The sequence below is a fragment of the Cupressus sempervirens genome, chromosome 11 (assembly GCF_028749045.1).
Source record: "Cupressus sempervirens isolate cs-2001-9-10 chromosome 11, ASM2874904v1, whole genome shotgun sequence".
NCBI classification, from domain to species: Eukaryota; Viridiplantae; Streptophyta; class Pinopsida; order Cupressales; family Cupressaceae; genus Cupressus; species Cupressus sempervirens.
This window is the reverse complement of record NC_143128.1, coordinates 785,713,902-785,734,908: the sequence shown is the minus strand read 5'-3', so window position 1 is coordinate 785,734,908 and position 21,007 is coordinate 785,713,902. Positions and strand designations below refer to the sequence as shown.

The following is a 21,007-nucleotide window of genomic DNA, read 5'->3' as shown; positions in this document are numbered from 1 at the left end:
TAAAATTCCACTTATCAAGTGGATTCTGCAAACAACTTATTCCTAGCAGCAGGACTCTCTATGGCAGTGATAAACTTCACTGAAAGCGTCAATTACTACATTAGTTTTACTATTTGCTAAACAAGAAAGAGATGACTTCAGAAGCTGTTTGGGATACATGCTTCTCAACCATGTTCTCAACTAGATTTTAATCAGAGCAGTGTGGCATGAAGACAGTTTGATGGTGAATAAGGTATTAGAGTGCGGGGCCCAGCTTGAAGCAAACTTGTACCACAATAGAAAGAATATGGCTCTATATTATGCTATACTGAGTCTTAAAGGGAAGCTTAAGAAGAATACGTAAATAATGTGATTAAATAATTGTAGTCCATCACTTTTTCACAATATGTTGAAACCCCACGACCCGATTACAGTAGGTTTAATTATAATTTTCGAGATTAGATCCCATAACAATAAATATATCATTCTTTAATGAGTTTCAAGTAACTGACTGTTGTAAGCTCCATTTGTCATTGTATTTGTAAGGACAAGAAAGCCATCATGATTCATTTTATATCAGTTAAACTAAATGACTGTTCATAGTGCAAACAGTCCAAGACTATTGTGAACTCCATTTGCAAAACAATTTATAATGACAAGTTAGTCATTACAATTCATCCGATGTTGCATTGGCAAGACTTATAATAGTGGTTTATGAAGATGACTTGACTGCATACTCTTTCTATCTACCGTTAACAAGAACAATAGAGCTACTAAAGAAAATTTGTGTTAAAGATGATTTGGATCAGGATTTGGAGCCATCATCTAGAACTCACATGCTCAAAGATATAAAATGTTTGGCAAAATTGATCTTGATGTTTCTCATTCAAGTAGAGTGATTTAAATTATCAAAGTAGTAGAAAGGAGCACATGAGACTCACCTCATAGCTCAAGACATTACAACTTAAAAAGTTTGTAAACTTCAAACATTGCCATAGCCAAATGCCCTTAAACCCTTAATGCAAATCAAGTTTCAAACTTATACAAATTAAAATGTCAATGGTCAAAATCTCTGAATAAAACTACTCACAAATTGACTTATATGTTAAAAAGGTTTCCTAAAATGTAATGTAATGTGAAATATTTTTGACATAAACTTTGAAAAATGTTAATGAAAACAAAAATAAGCTTATTTAATTTTCTTTTCCTTTTTATCATTTGTTCTATTATAATTCATTTAAACCAGTTTTGTAGCTTTGACCGTATAGACATAGATGGGATATTGTAAGAATCCCATCATTCACATGTGGATACATAAGCTTGTGGTAGGAAATGGTCAAAGAGTTCACTGATTCTAGGCAAATTACAAAGAGCAACCTGAAGTTACTTGGGGTTGTCTTCAGAATGGTTCTGAACGACATTTTCTTTTACTTACATAAAGATACCCAAGGATGGTAATGATGAATTCAGAGCACAACCTTACTATAATATTGATTTTAGTTGGTGGTTTCTTTGAAATTGATAACTTAAGTAATTAGCTATATGAAATATAATAACTTAATAAGGCTAAGTTCAAAATCAACTCTGATCCAAAAAGATGTCTATGTAAATAGTTGGCTCATTATCTTGAAAATCAGGTTTGTATACGAATGGCATTGGAAAAAAAATGTTGCTTTTACATAATCTTAATCAATAAATTGTATTCCAAATAGAATGGACCTTTTCGTTGTAATAGAACATTGGAAATTGGGAAAGAGAAAGCACCGAACCAGAAGACCGTGGCGTGAGGAACATGCCTTCCCCACTATTAGCCTAAAAATGTCAAATGCATACATGTAACCCTATTTAACTTTAAAATGGGAAATCATAAGTTTCGTGCAAGTTAATAAAAAAATACCCAAGGATAAATACCGCATAATAGTATTGAAATGGTGAGAAGCAAACCTTTGCTTGCTTAAACCTTGTGTCAGCTCTCCTTGCATCACCTCTACTATGGCGAAAACCCTGCTTAGAGAAGAAAATAAATCGTTAGAATTTGTTTTTGGAGCGTGTGGATATATGATGCTATTAAACCCTAGCAAAGTCACCATGTATACACCTTTGCGTGCGAAAACCCTGCGTTTGCGTTGGCTCTGCTATGGCAAAAGAAAACCCTACGAAAAAGCAGCAAACAAAATGCATCAGGTGACAAACAAAATGCATTGGGTGGGAATAACGTCGCATTTCTTTTTCACGGACCCGACAGAACATAAATCCAAGTTTATAAAAATATGGAATAAGCATAGCTTATGCTTATTCCATGTTTTTTTAGGATTTCCGCTCTTCCCAATTTGAGGTCAAATGAGGAGAGCTAAATTCTAATTCTGATTTGGAGGCTCACAAACAAACGTGATATTGGTGAATGCAAGAATTGACATTTTATTATTCCACCCCTATTCCTTCAACCAAACGGGGCCTTAACACTCATTACATCTAGTGATGCTCACAAAAGTGAACATTGAATCCTCTAAAAGGTTACCCATTCTAGTATTACTCTGACTAAGTGTGCTTAACCTTATAATTCCAAGCTTGCTACCTCATTAGCCTCTTCAATTTTTTTTGGAAAAAAGAACTGTAGTTATGTTTTAATTATTATACAAAATCGGATAAAATGTTCTCATGCCTTTTTAAGCATTCATTAACAACTTAATACAAACGGATAAATCGAGCGAGAGATGAAATATGAAATGGATTTGCCGAAGGTAGGAGAGCCATGCTAACTGGGTAGTCATGGCTGCTGTGCACGGCTATTTTTCCTCTCCACTTCCTTCGTTCCAGCAAAACCATGGACAGAGATCGTTGACGTTCACCAAATCATTTGTTTCCAAACCTATGAATTTTTCATTTGAATCTTATAGACATTTAGCGGGAAGGATAGTTTGCGCAGCAGAGAATGAGAAGGTGGGTTTCTTCGGTAGGCTGGGAAGAGTAATAAAAGAAAAGGCAAAGAGTGACGTGGAGCGGCTCTTTTCTGGATTCTCTAAAACCAGAGATAATTTGGCCGTTGTGGACGAACTTCTTACTTACTGGAATTTGGCTGATACAGACCAGGTGCTCGACGAACTTGAAGAGGTCTCAACGTTTAACCTTTCATAAATTCTCCTAGTTTTTATCAAATCTTAACTCAACTGATTGGAAACGCCCAGCAGACTTCCACATTTAATTTTAAACTATAAACGTCAATTTTTTTTCTGCACCTGTAGTTTTCAGCATGACGCTTACGGGCGGGGAAATCCACGTGCGTTTTAAATGTGAATATGAAGTGCTGGGGAAAAGCTTTAATGAGATGTTTAGGAATGCATTTTTCTCTATTTGGTTAGACCTTGCTACATTTCCTTGATAGTTGTTGGTTATCTTATTGCAACTACGGTGACATGAAGAGAGAATTTAAATGCTAAAGATTATGAGATAGCTCTTAAAGAACCTTGCGGTTGGCTTGGAACCATAACATGTTTAAATTTGAGCCCCTACCTCTACAAACCCCAAAGAAATAGAAATGGGCTAATTTCATGTCTGGCTATTAGCTTGGCCCTTCCTGCTACCCTGCTTTATTTCCTTTTGGCATGATTGACCTCTGAAACCTTATAACGGTTTATATATTAGAGGCTGCAAACATGATTTTTTTTAACAGTAAGCTCAATATTTACACATACACATCAAAGTGTATTATTGCAGGTACAGTACTAGTTTTTCAATAAAACACATTTGGGCATGAAGAGAGCAGCTCCTTATTATGAGAAAGATAAAAAATAGCTAGTCACAAGGCAGGGTTACTTTAATTTATTTACTTAAGGAAGCAGCTGAAACCCAGCTTTTACGCTTCTTATCCTTCTAGTTCAAGCAAGTGATAACAACAGTATATAGCCATGGTCCAGCATAGGTAATTGATACTCTGCATTTGCTAAATCATTAACTTGCGTCTTGTTTATGCATAAGAAGTCTGAAATATAAAATGTGCTTTTGACCATGAAAATTGTAGGCAATAGAAATGGAAACACAAAATAGGACTCAAAACTACAAAGAAACTAATTCGCATTATCAAATCCAATTGCAAAGCTTAGGGTTGAGCACACCAAAATGATTTGCTTGTGAACGGCATGGTTACAACTAAGCAGCATACCATCATACTATTTTAAGGATAAAAATGATAGAACAATCTTGCATAAAAGATTTGATATGAAAATGCTGAATTTATGGATTTTTGAAAAACCAGATGAACTGTGAGAATTTGATCAAGTTTTAGGAGATAATTCATATGATAAATGAAAAATATTTTGAGTTCTTGAAGATAATATAAATGGATAATGAGAAGAAGTTACTGATTAGAAGAATGAGGTAACTTGTGAGGGTATAATTAGGAAATATATTAATTTACGAAAAATGGGTAATTATTTAACATTAATGTTAAAATATTAATTAATTGATTTAATGGATAATATAATAATAATAAACCTGATATTGATTAATGCCATGATAAATAATGAATATAATAATAATGATAATAAATGATCGACAATTAGTGTTAAATTTTGAACCAGAATATATAAGAATGCAGAGAGGTGAAGTAACAAACACAAAAGAAAGAGAACGCACAAACTTATTGTGGGAAAACCCTCCTACTCAAAGGAAAAACCCAGCCATGCCAAATATGTACTCCTTTTTTAAATAATGATGAACGAGTCTCAGTATAGAGCTCACGGATTTTTGAGCCTACATGCTAGAGGTCACAGAATGCTCTCTTTACAGTAATAATCTCTCGCAACTCACACATAGAGAACGTTACATACAGTATGCTTTTACAGCACTTTTGCAGCAGATACAAATGCTATACATCATACGATAATCACTGATAAAACAGCAGAGATGAAACTGTGACCTCTAGATTATCACATCTACAGAAATCTCGGAGCAAGAAAACCGAATAATAAAAGCTCTTTAACTTCCAACATGAACACAATCCTCGCTGGATGAATAACAGCACCAACATCCTGTTCCAAAATTACATCCAAAGCAATAGATGTTTCTTGTATTCACGGAACTGACAACAGTTACTTAGGATGTGTCATTTCAATTCATTCATGATTGTAGAAATATTTCCAAGCTGAACAATTCTCAATGAATTGACTCAAATATGCTTCCTCACTAAGGCTACACTAAAAATCACAAAAAGAAAAAAACCAAAACTTCTGCACAAGTCAAAAGACCACCAAATTGACCACCATTATATATGGAGAGAGACACTAAGGTTTCTTCATAATATGCACATGCCTTAGAAAGACCAAGAGTCCATGGGTAGCTGTACTGTCATCACCTTCATAAGGCGTTGTTAATATGAAGAGGCTCCTGCAGGATTTCAAGAGACATCAGTTACAAAAACTCATCAATATACCTGATAGCATACGAACGACCATATTGAAAGACACGGACCATTGCGTGCAACCCATGATGATAACAATATGCCAAGCCATGATTAATTTTGCCACGTCACACTAACTTGGCGCTGAGAAGGATAGACATAAAACATAAAGGAAGCAGCTCCCATAAAGGACCATGGATGAATGCCTAGACCATGGTAAAGAGAACAGTTTGACGTCTCTGGCTGGGCAGAAACAGTAACTGAAGAATGCCAATACCCTTATGATAGAAACAAGGTATTTTTTCAAGAAGTGAGAATACATAGAATATAACATCATCTCTGTAAAAGAATGAACCAGCTCTCAAAAATGCAATACCAGAGAAACAAGTAAAGTAGATAAACTCTGAGAAAACTGAAGTTGATTGATACAGGTATGAAGAAGCTCTCTCACAGCTATCATAAACATTAGCAATTAGGTCTATTTTTAGTGTCTATATTTTGCTTCTCTTTGAAACAATTTCTGAAGTGACATTTGTTGAGTTATGTAGCTTCAAGATAGATCTTCTATCTGTGATCCTCTTCTGATTATTGCTGCAGCATATTGCGCCTGTCTCTTTGTTGTCAGATCAATCCTTGCCATGATGGTGTTCTCCTAGTTTCTCTGTTAGTTTCTTTGTTCGTTTGTCTCCTCAGAATAAACGCCTTCTGTTTGGCTTCAGTTTTTCTTATGGCAGCTCGTTGGCATCTCTTCTATCTTCTCCTCACCATTCTTGCATGTTTCTTCATGCTCTACGTTTTTGGTCACCGCCATTATTTATTGAATACTATTACGTTTTTTGTTCTTCAGCGATATACGACCTTCATGCAAAAGATGGATTTTAACGAGTATGATTAAATTTTTAGTTGGACAGCTATTTGGTTTTCAAGGTTGTGCATGATCATCTGAAGAGTGAAATATATATGTTGTTTAGCATCAATCTTGTATAGAGTGGAGTCTATATGATTCTTCTTTATACTGATGTATTAAAAGGTTATTTCAGATTGTCATGTGTTTTATTCTCAGAGCTTGTATTAATTGTTCTTGCTCCAAACTCATATGAGTCTTATTACTATGTCTATGTTTGGATTTTCAGCATATCGTTCTGTGTCAGTTTATAGACATTGATTAAAGCATATTAATTGTGGAAGCTAGATACTCAAATTTTCAAGATGTCCTGTACTTTTGTCTTGCAAGACATAAATAAAGCTTAATTTTTTCGCAGGCTGGGTTGTTTCCCTTTGTGCAGAGGTATTTTTCCGAAGATATCTTTTGATCACTGTTTTTTCTTCTATTTCCTATGTGCTCCTGATTCAATTTTAACATGGTATCAGAGCCTAGTTGAAGTATTTCGATTCAAAATAAGTAGCATTTCTAAAATTGTATTGATTGTTCCTCTCTCTTAGCCAATTCTGTTGTGTATGCAAAAATGGTGAATGGGTTAAAAGTTGAAGACATATTAGATGGCTCCTCAAATTTTGCGTCATGGAAGACCAGGGTTCTCATTGCATTTGAAGAGAATGATCTTTTGGAGTATGTAAATTCTGATGTTGCCGAGCCATCTGTTGAAACCTATGTTACCCCAAGTTTCCAGGACGAGGGGACGGGGGGACGGGGAAATGGGTTTCCGGGATGATTTTTTTTTTCGCTGAAACAAGGGACGGCAGGGGGGACGGCGATATATATATATATATATTGGAATTTTCAAATATATTCGTCAACTCTACAGTCATCACAGCAAAATAGTTTAAAATTATCAATTCCATTAATCAAATAATGATTCATCAATGATCATAGAGCATAGCATTCAGCATCTAACCGAATCATCATAGAAAATTCTAAATAACATCATTTTCAATAGTCATCTAAGTACTTAAAATAACATTAGTACATAATGAAATGAATCAAAAGGGAATGAAAAACATCAACTCTCAATAAAATGGAAATGTTGAATAGATAAAGACTCAAATTTTTAAGTATTAAACTTTTAAAGTATCAGCTATAGTGTATCAATGATCATATTGATATATAATCATTCCATTAATGTATCAACTATCAATGATCATATAATACTATAATGTCAAGACAAAACACTCCAAAGTTTGAAACATCAAAGTCAAAATGAAAACAAAAGACACTAAGGCAGCTGCCCCTAATCATCCATATCAAAGTCACGATCACTATCATCCTGAGCTCCAAAATGAAAACAAAGATACTATGAAAGCCGCCCCTATTCATTCATTTTATAATATATTTTATAAAAAAATTGACTTCCACAAGTCTGAGCCCATAGATGACTGGAAAATCATTTTTTTAATGGTTTTTTTGAGTTTAATAAATTTTAATAGGCAACATTTTATGCAGTCCCCGAGACATTAGGAAACGGAAAAACAGTCCCTGAAACGGTCAACGTGGTTCAGAAACTCGTTGACCATTTCCGAAGTTTCGAGGACGCGTTTCCTATTTTCTTCTCTAAGTGGGGACGTTTGGGAAACGTCCCCTGCCGCCCCCCGGTCCCTGAAACCATCCCCGTTTCCGAAACTTCAGGTTTAGAGGTGGAAATGCGTCCCCGGGTAACATAGGTTGAAACTGAAAGAAATCAGTGGAAGAAGAACAAGATTATGGCTAAAAAGATCATGATCGACTCCGTCAAGGATCATTTGATTCATATTATTTCAAAATTGGAATCTTCCAAGGACATGTTCAAGACTCTTAAGGATCTGTACGAATTTGATAATACCGGTAGAGTTCTTGCATTGAGGCGCCAACTGCTGCATGTTAAAATAGAATGAGGTGTCTCTGTCGTCTCACACTATATGAAAACTACAGAATTCAAGGATCAACACAGTGCAATTGGTGAGACATTTTCAAACAAAGATCGCATCATGCTTGCCATGAATGGACTTCCCCATTCTTGGGGATCTTTCATTCAGGGCATTAGTGGAAGAGATGAGCTTCCAAAATTTGATAGACCAAGAGCAGATTGCATTCAAGAAGAATGCAGATTGGAAGCAAGAGGTAATTGTCATAGTATTCATCCTGAAGGCGATCATATACTTGCAACCCACACTACAAGAGGGAAAGGGAAAAGAGGAAACTTCAAGAGGTTTAGAGACAATAACTTTGAGTCTACCCTAACTCCAAGAAGGGAAAAAGGGATTATTCCAAAATTTGGTGTTTTAGGTGTGACAAGTCATAATTGGTGGTGATGCAAGTTATTCAGTGAAGGGTGCTGGTTCTACCTTATTTAACTTAGATTCCAGAATTCTTCTTCATCTTAGTGATGTATTGTTTGTTCTTGGCATAAAGAGGAATATAATGTTTCTTTTGCTGGTAGTAAAGTCCTAGCATGGAAAAAGAACAACATTATCCATTCAGCTCGTGAAATTGGAGTTTGCCATGATAGTCTCTACAAGCTTTCAGCTCGTCCCATGCATGCTCTTGCCCTTAATACTTCAGACTCTAATGAACTTTGGCACAAAAGGTTTCGACATCTAAATTTCAGAACTTTATCATCTATGGGAAAGGCTATAGTTGGTATCCCAAAGCTGAATCAAATTCATGAAGGCTTCTGCATGGGATGCGCTCTAGTTAAGAACATTAAGAGCACTTTTCATATTAATGAAAGTAGAGCTAAAAATATTCTATATTTAATTCATTCAGACATGTGTGGTCCTATGTGAATTGCTTCTTGTAGTGGCTTCTGGTATTATGTTACATTCATAGATGATTATTCTAGTAAGTGCTGGATTTATTTCCTTAAGTTTAAGGAGTCTGATGAGGTGCCGTCCTATTTCAAGGAATTCCAAGCTCTTGTTGACAAGTTATCGAACAAGAAAATTAAGATCTTAAGATCTGATAATGGAGGTGAATATGTGTTTGGTATCTTTCACGACTTTTGTGTTGAAGTTGGGATTAAGGAGTTTTGTGTTCTCTATAATCCTCAACAAAATGGTGTAGCTGAAAGAAAGAGCAGGGCAATTATTGAGGCAGAAAAGGTAATGATTCATGATCAAGTCTTTAAACTTTTCTATAGGCTGAGACATGTAGAATTGCAGTTCAGGTAGTCCTCATCAAGTTCTTAACAACATGACTCCTGAAGAAGTTTTTACAGATATCAAACTAAACATTAGTTACTTCATAAATTTTGGATGCTCAGTTTATATTCACATTCCAAAAGAGAAAATATCAAAATTAGAACCTTCAGGAAAGAAATGTATCTTTGTTGGATATAGTGATTCTTCAAAAGCTTTCAGGATCTATATTCTAGGTAAAAAAGTGATTGAATTAAGCAGGATGTTACTTTTGATGAAAGTTTAGCTTGCAAGATCTTTAATGATTCTAACACTGAAAATGATGAGAAAGATTTTGTGCATTCTCAAGATTCAGAGATGGCTGATCCAGATTTAAATGATTCAAAGGGAGATGTAGATTTAAATGATTCAACTGATCCTCTAGATCCTATTAATATTTCTGCAGGTCCTAGTACTTCTTCAGTCACCAAGAAAAGATCTTTTTGGGCCAGGAATATTATGGAAGAAGCTGAACCATTTGCAGCTCCTCGTGACACATTCAGAGAAAGCAAAAGGCCTCATAAATATGTTGGTTATGTAGCATTAATGAGCCATATTATTGCTTCTGAACCTTCCAGTGTTGAAGAAGCCTCTAATCAGCTAGTTTGGAAATATGCTATGATGGAAGAATATTAGTCAATCATCAAAAATGATGCATGGGATATAGTTCCTAGGCCAAAACGTAAATCTGTAGTTTCTTCCAAATGTTTCTTTAAGATTAAACATTGTTAAAATTGTAGCTTCAGTCAGATTGATTTTATCTGATACACATTATTGTTATTGGTAATCATCATTTCGTATATATATTTATCCATGTTAATAATATATATTATTGTATATATATATATGTATGTATGTATGTTATAGTATATAATATATATATTGTCATGTCCCCTTTTTAGTGACGTTATTTTTCAGTGAATTTGCCTATCATGGACTCTCGTAAGCAGATAGTTTTGGTGAGAGAGTCATTCCGATGATTATTTGGGGATTGGATGGTCTTATTTGCTCTTGGAGAGATGGGGTTTATCATATTTTTATTTTATGTGTTATGCGGGGCCAAAATATTATAATTTTGAGCTGATTTGCACTTTTTATTTTATAAAGTTACTTTTTATAAAAGTGCATTACAAGGGGATTTCATAAGATTCTTAGTCGCTTCTTAGAAAAGTGCATAAATAGAGTGCTTGGCCTCTCATTTGGACATCCTATGACTTGAGTTTACACTACTTTTCTCTTTGAGCATTTGTGGCACCATCTTGGTCTGTAGATTGTCATTTGATCATTAGGAACGGAGTCTCTTAAAGATTTGCATAACTGAGAAAGTGAAATATCTTTTGAAGGATTGCACTTTGGATGTGGTATTCAGCTACTTCAAGTTGGGCTTACTTGGACATTTCTAGCAGGGTTCGATTTTCAGCCTAGACATACATTTTTGCTCATATCTCATGGTTGGTTGGGAGTTTGATTTTTATTTTCAAGGAGAATTTTCCTTGGAGCCTGGTGATTATTTCCATAGCATTTTCGGCACCTTTCAGCCCAACATTTATTTTTGCTAGGTGCCATACCAGTCCGTACATGTACAATTGTACCTGCAGGCCGTACGGTCAGCAAGTTTGAGGGCAGATTGGAGTTGCATTTTCATCATTCCATCTTCAGCATTCAGTCTCCAGCATTTGCTCAATCTAGGTTCTTTCATTTCAGTTTGTAGTTGCAAGAAATTCTCAGTTGCTTTCAGCCAGTAAGGGTTTGTTTGGAATGTGCCATGTTGTAATGCTTTGAGTTGAAAAATCGCATATCATATGTAAAAACATTTGGTTATCATTGAATAAATATATTGGCACTATTTTACATCAGCTATTTGAGTAGATTTGTTGCACAACAATTCCCCTTATTCAGCGTTTTACCTTCAATAGTTTATTTAGTTTGCATGACAAGTGTTTGACAAAATTTCACAGTTCAGTATTAGTGGTTATTAGTGGCCTATTGGCAAGGGCCATTACATATATTATATTATATATATATTGTTATACATATTATTATTATTACTGTTAATATTTTTTAAATGATGATTACACCATAGAGACATGTCTCCTTCTCATATTTATATGAGATCCAAATCTGCATTTGAAAATCATTAATAACAATGGCTATGATACTACATTTGTAGAAATGATCCTAGAAAAACAACATGGTATCAGAGCCAAACTGTAAATGTAAGAATAACAACAAACCATGAAAGGCATTATATATGCGTGTCTACTAAGCACCGAAGAGGCTTCACTTGTGTGGCTGGTTGGGATTGAACAATTCAAGTACATACATTGGAAGTGATTGGGTATATTGAAAGAAAATTGACACAACATCCTTTCAATAGCATTGGAATTTAATCAAATATGCATAGACGTATTCTGATATCAGGATGCCAATTCCAGTATTTAATTCGACAACCAAATTTCTATAGGTACGAGAGTTCATATATCTCTCTGACTTGCCAAGAACAGGATGTGGCAAAAGCACTCTACTTACGATTGTGGTGGTGGAGAGAAAGAAAAGTAACTTGCGAGGAGGATATTGAATGAAATGAATGGACAAGAGTCGATGGTCACTTAGAACTATTTTCAGTTAGAGACACATTAAAAGAGAAATTGGAGACAAGAGGCAAGCGTAAGTAATAGATTAATATTGTCGGGGAATAGTAAATCAACTATGATATAGTTGAGGTAGCACTCGAAGTATTTATTACTGTTCGCATTATGATAAATCTTATCTAATTAAGATAAATACGTAATAAGGAAAATATTATTTGAGTCAATCACTATATCTTTATGGAGCGACGTGGAGTGAGTTAAGGAATGGAGATAAGAAATGAGAAAGAGATATGGGAAAATGATATTAAAAGGACAAGAACACATATTGAGATTTAATAGAAAGCATATTTGGAAAGGGTATGCGGGTGCGATCTCTTGAACATAGATTAATGATAATTTGTATATATATTATAAAAAGCGACATTACTTGACCTTCAACGATCTACCTCGTGGACTCTACCAATAGGGAGATAGAATTGAGTGCACATATATCCATAGACCACTCTATTAATCGTCATTGGAGAAAGAATCTATTTTGGTTGAGAATAAGGACAAAAGAACTTCAGACATGACAGAAGGTGAATATGAAATCCCTGCGAAGCATTGCATTCACTGCTAACTAGTATTTGATTGTTAAAATGGAAAAGGGAAATCATATTCAAATTTGACCTACTGCTATATGCTATGAAGATAGTTTGGAACTATGATAGAAAACAATATTTGATAGGAACGAACTCCATTGCAGGTGCTACAAGATATAATCGAGGGACACGTGGAAGAAAGTGAGTTGGCAGGAGGTATTGGTTGTTTTGTAAAGGGAGCATTTGAAACACCACAAATTGCTACAGAGTCCATTCCTTTAGATAAGGTGACCAGAGTAAGCAAGAATATGAAATTACTGATTTCTTCCTTTCTTACAAGGGCGATGGACTGTCTTTCAGAAGCAATTTAGGTAAGATAGATCTGCATCTTGAGAGTAGGAGATTTGGCAAGTCTAGAAGTTCTCATATGCCTTAACATAGTTATGATGATGATCATAACAAAATGTATAAGCATGAGCATCAGATTGGAAATGATTATGCTCAGGATGATGACATTGACAAACATTATCAAGAGAACATGCTCTATGATGATGTTTCCCATAATTGCGGCTTTGCTTTAGATAATAATAAAAATTGGTACAGGGTTATGAAACTAGATATGAGAGCAGGCCACATGATAGGAAGTTGGATTCCTTTCTCTCTAATGGAAGTGATACATTATCTTTCAGAAACAATTTTGATAATACAAATTCAGATTTGGACAAAAGATTTGTAAGGGGGTATGAATCTAGATATGACAGTAGATTACATGACACGTCCGTCTGAAGCAATTATGAGTTGAGGGCTATCGCGGTCTAACATTTTCCTTCAATGATATAAGAATGATAATTTTACATTGTGGGGGAATAATAACCAATGTTTCATTCCCATTCAAACCATCTTAAGAAAGGAGATGTGCCATGACCCTCATGGGCAAATACGTATTCTTACCCTTGAGTATTACATTTATCTACTCTTTGTAGTATTTCTCATATTTGTAGTTCTATACATACTAGAAGAGTTATTTACTTTGATTTTTCTTTTATTTTTGAAAATGTTCTTGTAGGAAACGAAGGCTGGTACACATGCTACCAAAATTGTGCAAACTCTTGAAACAAACATCTTTGATAATTGAGATTATGATTATCCTTCTACATTAAGAGGGAGTATGACACTTCTTCGAAGGCAACACAGGAGCTTAGAAGATTGTTACTCAGAGGGAGTCTAGAAATACATGTGTGTGATTACATGATTTTGATGGGCCTACACTTTAGTGCATCATGACAAGAATCCTTGGGGAAAGAGAGCCTCTAAGGGAGTAACTACTAGACCTGACTTCCTAGGATCATTGTTCAAAGGGAGAATTTTGAGGTGCAATCCATTGTGAATGATATCTTCCCTACAAGAAGTTCTAAGTGAAATTCCTTATAATGCATTCTTCTCTGTGAGAGATAATTGAGGTGAAAGCCTTTGCACCACGCTTTGACTTGTTCATGGTGGTTGCTAGTTCACATATGATATGTAATGAAAGGGGACGATCTTTCATTGACATATATGAATAAAAGGTAACCATTATAAGATGACGATCTTAGAAATGGTAGACCTATTATCATGACAAACTTCATTAAATTGTTGTCCCAAGGTGCTGGAAATCATGATAACGAAAAGACAGAAGGTAACCATTGTAAGGTGGTGATCTTATAAATGGTAGACCTATTATCATGGTTCTTTGGACCAGCTTTTGCTAGACACCATGATAACCAACTTGTTATGGTTCTTTGGGCCGTTTCTTGCCGGACACCATAGTTACTACTATAGACGACTCTTAAGGTGGTGTTTTAAAGTTATGGAAATTGCTTCAATTATGTGTTATGAAAGTTGAAAAATTTAGCCTCATAATGAATTGAATGTCATATTGAGATTGTATCTCTTCATATTCTTGAGAGCATAATGTGTTCTATAAATCCTCCCTAGCTAAGAGGGAGTGTTAAAATTGTAGCTTCAGTCGAATTGATTTGATCTGATACACATTATTGTTATTGGTAATCATCATTTCGTATATATACTTATCCATGTTAATAATATATATTATTGTATATAATACATGTATATTATTGTATATTATATATATATATATATATTATAGTCTATAATATATATGTTATAGTATATAATATATATATTGTTATACATATATATATATATATATATATATATATACATACATATACATATATATATATATATACATATTATTATTCATGTTAATATTATTTGAATGCTAATTACACCATAGAGACATGTTTCCTCCTCTCATATTTATATGAGATCTAAATCTGCATTTGAAAATCATCAATAACAATGGCTATGATTCTACGTTTGCAGAAACGATCCTAAAAAAAAAACAGACATGTTGTTGATGGTAGTATATAAAAATATAAAACTATGTTTGTTGCTAGAGGTTTTTCTCAAAAGGAAGGGATAGATTATGAAGAAACTTTTGCTCCTGTAGTTTGATACACTTCAATTAGGACTATCATTGCTATTGCAATAGAAAAGGGTTGGAAACTTCACCAACTGGATGTTAAATAACCTTTCTAAATGGAGTAATTGAAGAGGAAGTTTTCATTGAGCAACTAGAAGGATTTGTGATTCATGATAGGGAGTCTCACATTGGCAAAGTTAAAAAGGCATTAAATCACTATAAACAAGCCCCTCGTGCTTGGTATGAAAGTATTGATCACTACCTTCTAAGTTTGGGTTTTAATAAGAATGATGCTGATCCAAATCTGTACTTCAAGGTTAATGATGACACGTGTTGATTTTTGTACTTTATGTTGATGACTTGTTTATTATTGGTAATGACGATCTCATTGATTAGCGTTAAGAGAGAACTTGCTTATGAATTTGAAATGAAAGACCTCATTGATGATGCATTATTTTCTTGGACTTGAGGTTTGGCAAAAACCAGATGAAATTATTGTAAGTCAAGGAAAATATGCTATAGATATTTTGAAAATATTTGGAATGCTTGAATGTAAATCAAGGGTTATACCTTTGGAAACAAATCTAAAAAAACTGTAGAGCATACGGCATTTTCAGATTTAGTTGATCCTACCATGTACAGGCAACTTATTGGTTCTCTAATGTATTTAGTCAACACAAGACTTGATTAATTTTATGCGGTGAACACCTTGAGTCAATTATATGTGGGAACTAAGACAAATTAATCTTGTGGCAGCTAAACATATCTTGAGAGATGTTCATAGTACAATTGGTTATGGTTTAAAATACTTGTCAAATGTTGAGCTGATCTTACTGGAATTCTCTAGTTCAGATTTGGTGGGAGGTGTACTTGAAAAATAGAGTACTTTAGGTTGCTGTTTCAGCCCAGGATCAGCCATGGTTCCTTGGTATAGCAAAAATCAATCTTGTGTGGCTTAGAGTACAACTGAAGTAGAATACCTTGCAACATGTATGACTGTAAAAGAAGCTGTCAACTAATTGCAAGACTATTTGGACAGCCCTTGGAACCTACTATAATCATGCGTGACAATCAAAGTTGTGTGAAGCTTTCAATTAATCCAGTATTTTATGAGAGGACAAAACATGTGGAAATTAAGTACCATTATTTGAGGGAAATGGTTCAAAGGGCTATTGAGCTAAAGTACATTTTTATAGATGAGCAGATTAAAAATATTCTTACTAAACCACTTCCAAGGGTGAAGTTCAACTACTTCCGGGAGAAGCTTGGTATAGTGGAAAATGATTCTCTTGGTGAAAGAATCTCAGCTCTAGCAATCCTATTCATTTTTTGTTAATGAGTTCTTTTCTGTGAGAGAAGTTCGAGGTGCGATCTCTTGTTAGCGAGTTCTTCTATGTGAGAGAAGTTAGAGGCACAATCCCCTGCTAATAAGTTCTTCTCTGTGAAAGAAGTTCGAGGTGCAATCCCTTGTTAATGAGTACTTCTCTGTGAGAGAAGTTTGAGGTGAAATCTATTGATCTATCCCCTACTAGTAGGCATGATGGAAATCATTAGTGTGAATTCGTGCCTTTGTTTTATGATTCACTCTATAGGAGTAGCTATGCTGATTATTGTTATATTGAGATAACAATTTTATTTGTATATCTATGTTGAAGTTGTGTGTTGATAGTATCTTTGCTTGCAGCTATATGCACTTGTCTCGAGAAGACATTTTGAAGATCTCTTTCTTGCTAAGAGGGAGTGTTGAGTTATGTAGCTTCAAGATAGATCTTCTTCTTGTGCTCGTTTCTTCATTGACGGATCACTCCTTGTCATGATGGTGTTTTTCTAGTTTCTTTGTTTGTATGTATCCTCTAAATAAGCGCCCTCTGTTTTGGATTACGTTTTGCTTATGACAGCTTGTCAACATCTCTTCTATCTTCTCCTCACCATTCTTACATGGTTCTTCATGCTCTGTGTTGGTCACCACCATTATTTATTGAATTCTATTATGTTTATTATGGCTCTCCTTCTCATCATCCACATGGGATACTCGTGTCTTTCTCTCATCCTTGTTGGAAGCACCAAGTGTAAAAAATAACGTTTGTTCAAGCTTTTATGTCGGGTGGATTGATAACCATTGACAATGGTCATCTCTTGTGTTTTCCTCCTCACGGTAACGTTTAGTTTCATCTTTGAGACTACTCAAAAGAAATGCATTTTTTTTGTTTTTCAGTGATATACAACCTTCACACAAAAGATCAATTTAGTCGAGTATGATTAAATTTTGAGTTGGATAGATATCTGGTTTGCAAGGCTGTGCGTGATCATTTGAAGAGTGAAATATATATGTTGTGTTAGGAATACAGGTCTGGTTGGCACTTGGATATGCTAGTCATGTGTTGTATTGATGACAGGTTTTTGACATTGATGTCAATATATATTCTCAAGTTCATACAAACAAATTCATAGGATTACTAGCACAACGAAGTTGGCACAAAAGACTTTAAGCTATGTGAGGTTAGGATTATGTTCACAAATGAGTTTAGATGCTACATCCAAGAAATATTGCCAGAGATAGTTGTTGGTAAATTGACTGTAAGTTATCAACGAGATGGAATTAAGGTTAGCGAGCTTGGATCGTGGTTGAAGACATTTTCGTGAGGTTATGTTCATGTTAGCAAGATTTTGAGATCATTCTGGAGAGGCTGCCAATGTAAAATGTGCAATATGTTTTATTGTGATGGGGACACAACCCAAGTACAGAATGGACACAACAGGAAAAGGGAAATTGTATTAACTGTGAAAATAAGCTAGTACATTCAGTACAGAGAAAATAGACTTCAAAACATGCCCTAAGGGCTTGCAATAGCACAAAACTAGAGATAATTTCTCCTTTTGGTACCTCCTTTCAAATTCCACTCTGAACTGCCTTTTACAATGCCAAAAATGTCCTTAAATAGACCCCGGAGGGTTAAGGACTAGGAGTACATTCTAGAAAGTGCTAGTAGGCATCCACCGACCAAGTAGAAGGCTCTAGAAGCCGCGTTAGAAGTTGGTGCAAATCTAGAAGAATCCAAAAACGGTAACCGAACTTCCGGGAGGCATAACTTTTGAACCGTAGCTCCGATTGACGAACTGTTTACATTTTCGGAAAGCTCTCGAAGCGCTCTATAGCCCTATGGACGAGCTTCGCTATCCCCTATTTTTCGGCCCTTTTCGAGGTCATTTAATGCTCCTAACCTGACTTTGAAGCATTCTTAGGTCTCCAAAAACCGAAAAACTGCGATAACTTTCAAACCGTGGGGCCTTTTGACCTGATTCTTTTTCTGGAATGCTCTAAATTGCAATTACATTCATCTAGCCAATTTACACCTCCTAGTTCACCAAAATGATGGCTCAATTATATACTCCTATTTTTTTCGACATTTACACGTATCCCAAAGTGTTCAAATACTCTATCTTAGAACACTGATAGTGGAACTGTGAGAGTTGGGACCTTTATTTGACCCAAATGGGTATCCAGAAATGAAAACACATGAAACAGAAACTAAGTCTAAGTACATTTTTTGGGTGACACAGGATTGCCCTTATACCTCTGGATGCTCCTGCATCAGACACCCAGGGTAGATTGAAAAGTGACCCTGTCACTTTATGAATGGTAGAGGAAATCCCAAATGGGAAACCTCAGCTGTTGAAATCCAAGTTGAGTCCTCTATCGGCCGTCCTTTCCACTTGACCAAATACTCCTCATACTGCCTATTTCTTGTGCTCCTACCCACACGATGATCTAGAATGTCTTCTATCTCCTCCTTCTTAGAAGCAAGAATTGGACATGGCTCTAACATCAGGTCCTCATCTACACCATCATCATGATACTCTGTTAAGTCTGCAATGTTGAAAATAGGAGAAATGTGAATACCATCTGGCAACTCCACCTCATATGCATTTCCTGAGTCATATTTCTTCAGAATTTTGCAGGGGCCAAATTTCTTCATTTTCAGCTTGTTGTAAGTACTGGCTAGAAATCTTTCTTTTCGTAAGTGTACCATGACTAGATCCCCTACTTGGAATTCCTTATGTCTTCTCCTTTGATCAGCCCTAGCTTTATACTCTTGATTCATCTTGGTAATGTGTGCTTGAACCTCCTCATGTAGGTGCTTGATATGTTCAGCAAATTCTTCAGCTTCAGCACTTGTCCTCTCCCCTTGCTCTATCTTCCTCAATTCTAGCGCAATCCTTGGGCTACTTCCATATACAATGTGGAATGGTGATCTACCAGTACTCCTATTTACAGAGTTATTGTAAGCAAACTCGGCTTGTGGTAGAATCAAGTCCCACCTCTTGGGCTTATCCCCAACTAAACATCTCAACAAATCGCCCAGACTTCTGTTTACCACTTCTGTTTGGCCGTCAGTTTGTGGGTGATGTGTGTAACTGAATTTCAAGTCTGTTCTCAACTTTTTCCACAATGTTCTCCAGAAATACCCCACAAATTTAGTGTCTCTGTCCTATACTCTTTGGAAGACCATGTAGTCTTACCACTTCTCTGAAAAACAAGTCTGCAATATGGACGACATCATGAGTTTTGTGGCATGGAATGAAATGTGCCATTTTGGAGAACCTATCAACCACCACAAATACTGAGTCATTACCCCTTGGTGTCCTCAGCAATCCAAGAACAAAATCCATACTTATGTCCTCCCATGGCTTTGATGGAACAGGCAATGGCTGATATAGTCCAGTATTGTGGCTAAATCCCTTGGCAACTTGACAAACCTGGCAACTCTGTACAAACTTCTTCACATCTTGTGAAATCTGAGGCCAAAAATAATGTTCTCTAAGAATGACAATGGTCTTATCTCGACCAAAATGTCCTGCCATCCCTCCACTGTGTTTCTCTTTAATCAGATTTTCCCTCATGGAACTCCTTGGAATGCACAATTGGCTATCCTTGAATAACATACCATCCTGAATCAGATAGTCCAACCACTTAGTTCTATCTACAGCAACAGGCTCTTTACAAGCTTTCCACGCTTCAGCAAAATCAAGATCTTCAGGGTACAGATTCTTGAGTTCATCAAACCCAACTACTTTAACCTGCATTATTGTAAGCAACAACTGTCTCCTGCTTAGTGCATCTGCAACCATGTTAGATTTTCCACTTCTATGTTTCAACACAAATGTATAGCTCTGCAAGAACTCTACCGACTTCATATGCCTCTGATTCAATTTACCTTGGCTATTTAGGTATTGTAATGCCTGGTGATCAGTATACAAAACAAATTCCTTTGGCAATAAATAATGCCTCCATTTCTTTAAGGCCTGAACTATTGCATAGAACTCTTGATCATAAACAGAATACTTCTTTGCATCATTCAATTTTTCACTAAAATATGCAATAGGCTTACCTTCTTGGCTTAATATAGCCCCAATAGCGCTGCCACTAGCATCACAATCCACCTGGAACACTTTTCTAAAATCTGGAAGTGCCAACACAGGCTATTCTGTCACCTTCTTCTTCAGCAATTCAAAACTTCTCGCAGCTGCTGCAGTCCATTTGAACTCTTTTCTATCCCCTCTTATTGTGTCAGTTAGGGGTGCACATATGCCACTGAAATTCTTAATAAACTTCCTGTAAAAACTAACCAGACCATGAAATGATCTTATCTCAGTAGCAGACCTTGGAGTAGGCCATTCCAAGATGGCTTTTACGTTTTCTGGATCCATTTTGAGACCTTCAGGTGATATAATAAACCCCAAATAGACTAACTCCCTTTTTGCAAAGATACACTTCTTCAAATTTATTAACAGTTTCTCTTCCCTTAACCTTTCAAGGACACTACGAATATGCAATAAATGTTCTTCCAAAGTCTTGCTGAAAATT

The 21,007-nt window shown here is 35.6% G+C and overlaps 1 protein-coding gene across 2 annotated transcripts in view; it reads left to right on the top strand.

Moving 5' to 3' along the window:
• The first annotated feature begins 2,655 nt into the window (after positions 1 to 2,655).
• Positions 2,656 to 21,007, top strand: part of CPFTSY (signal recognition particle receptor protein, chloroplast (FTSY)) — a 104,140-nt gene continuing 85,788 nt past the window's right edge. The window contains exon 1 of one of the 2 annotated variants that reach the window (XM_089808729.1): positions 2,656 to 3,090. In XM_089808729.1, the coding sequence (XP_089664855.1) occupies positions 2,749 to 3,090 (342 nt within the window). In that variant the 5' untranslated portion in view covers positions 2,656 to 2,748. The remainder of the gene's footprint in view (positions 3,091 to 21,007) is intronic. The other variant, XM_089808730.1, reaches the window with a different exon arrangement.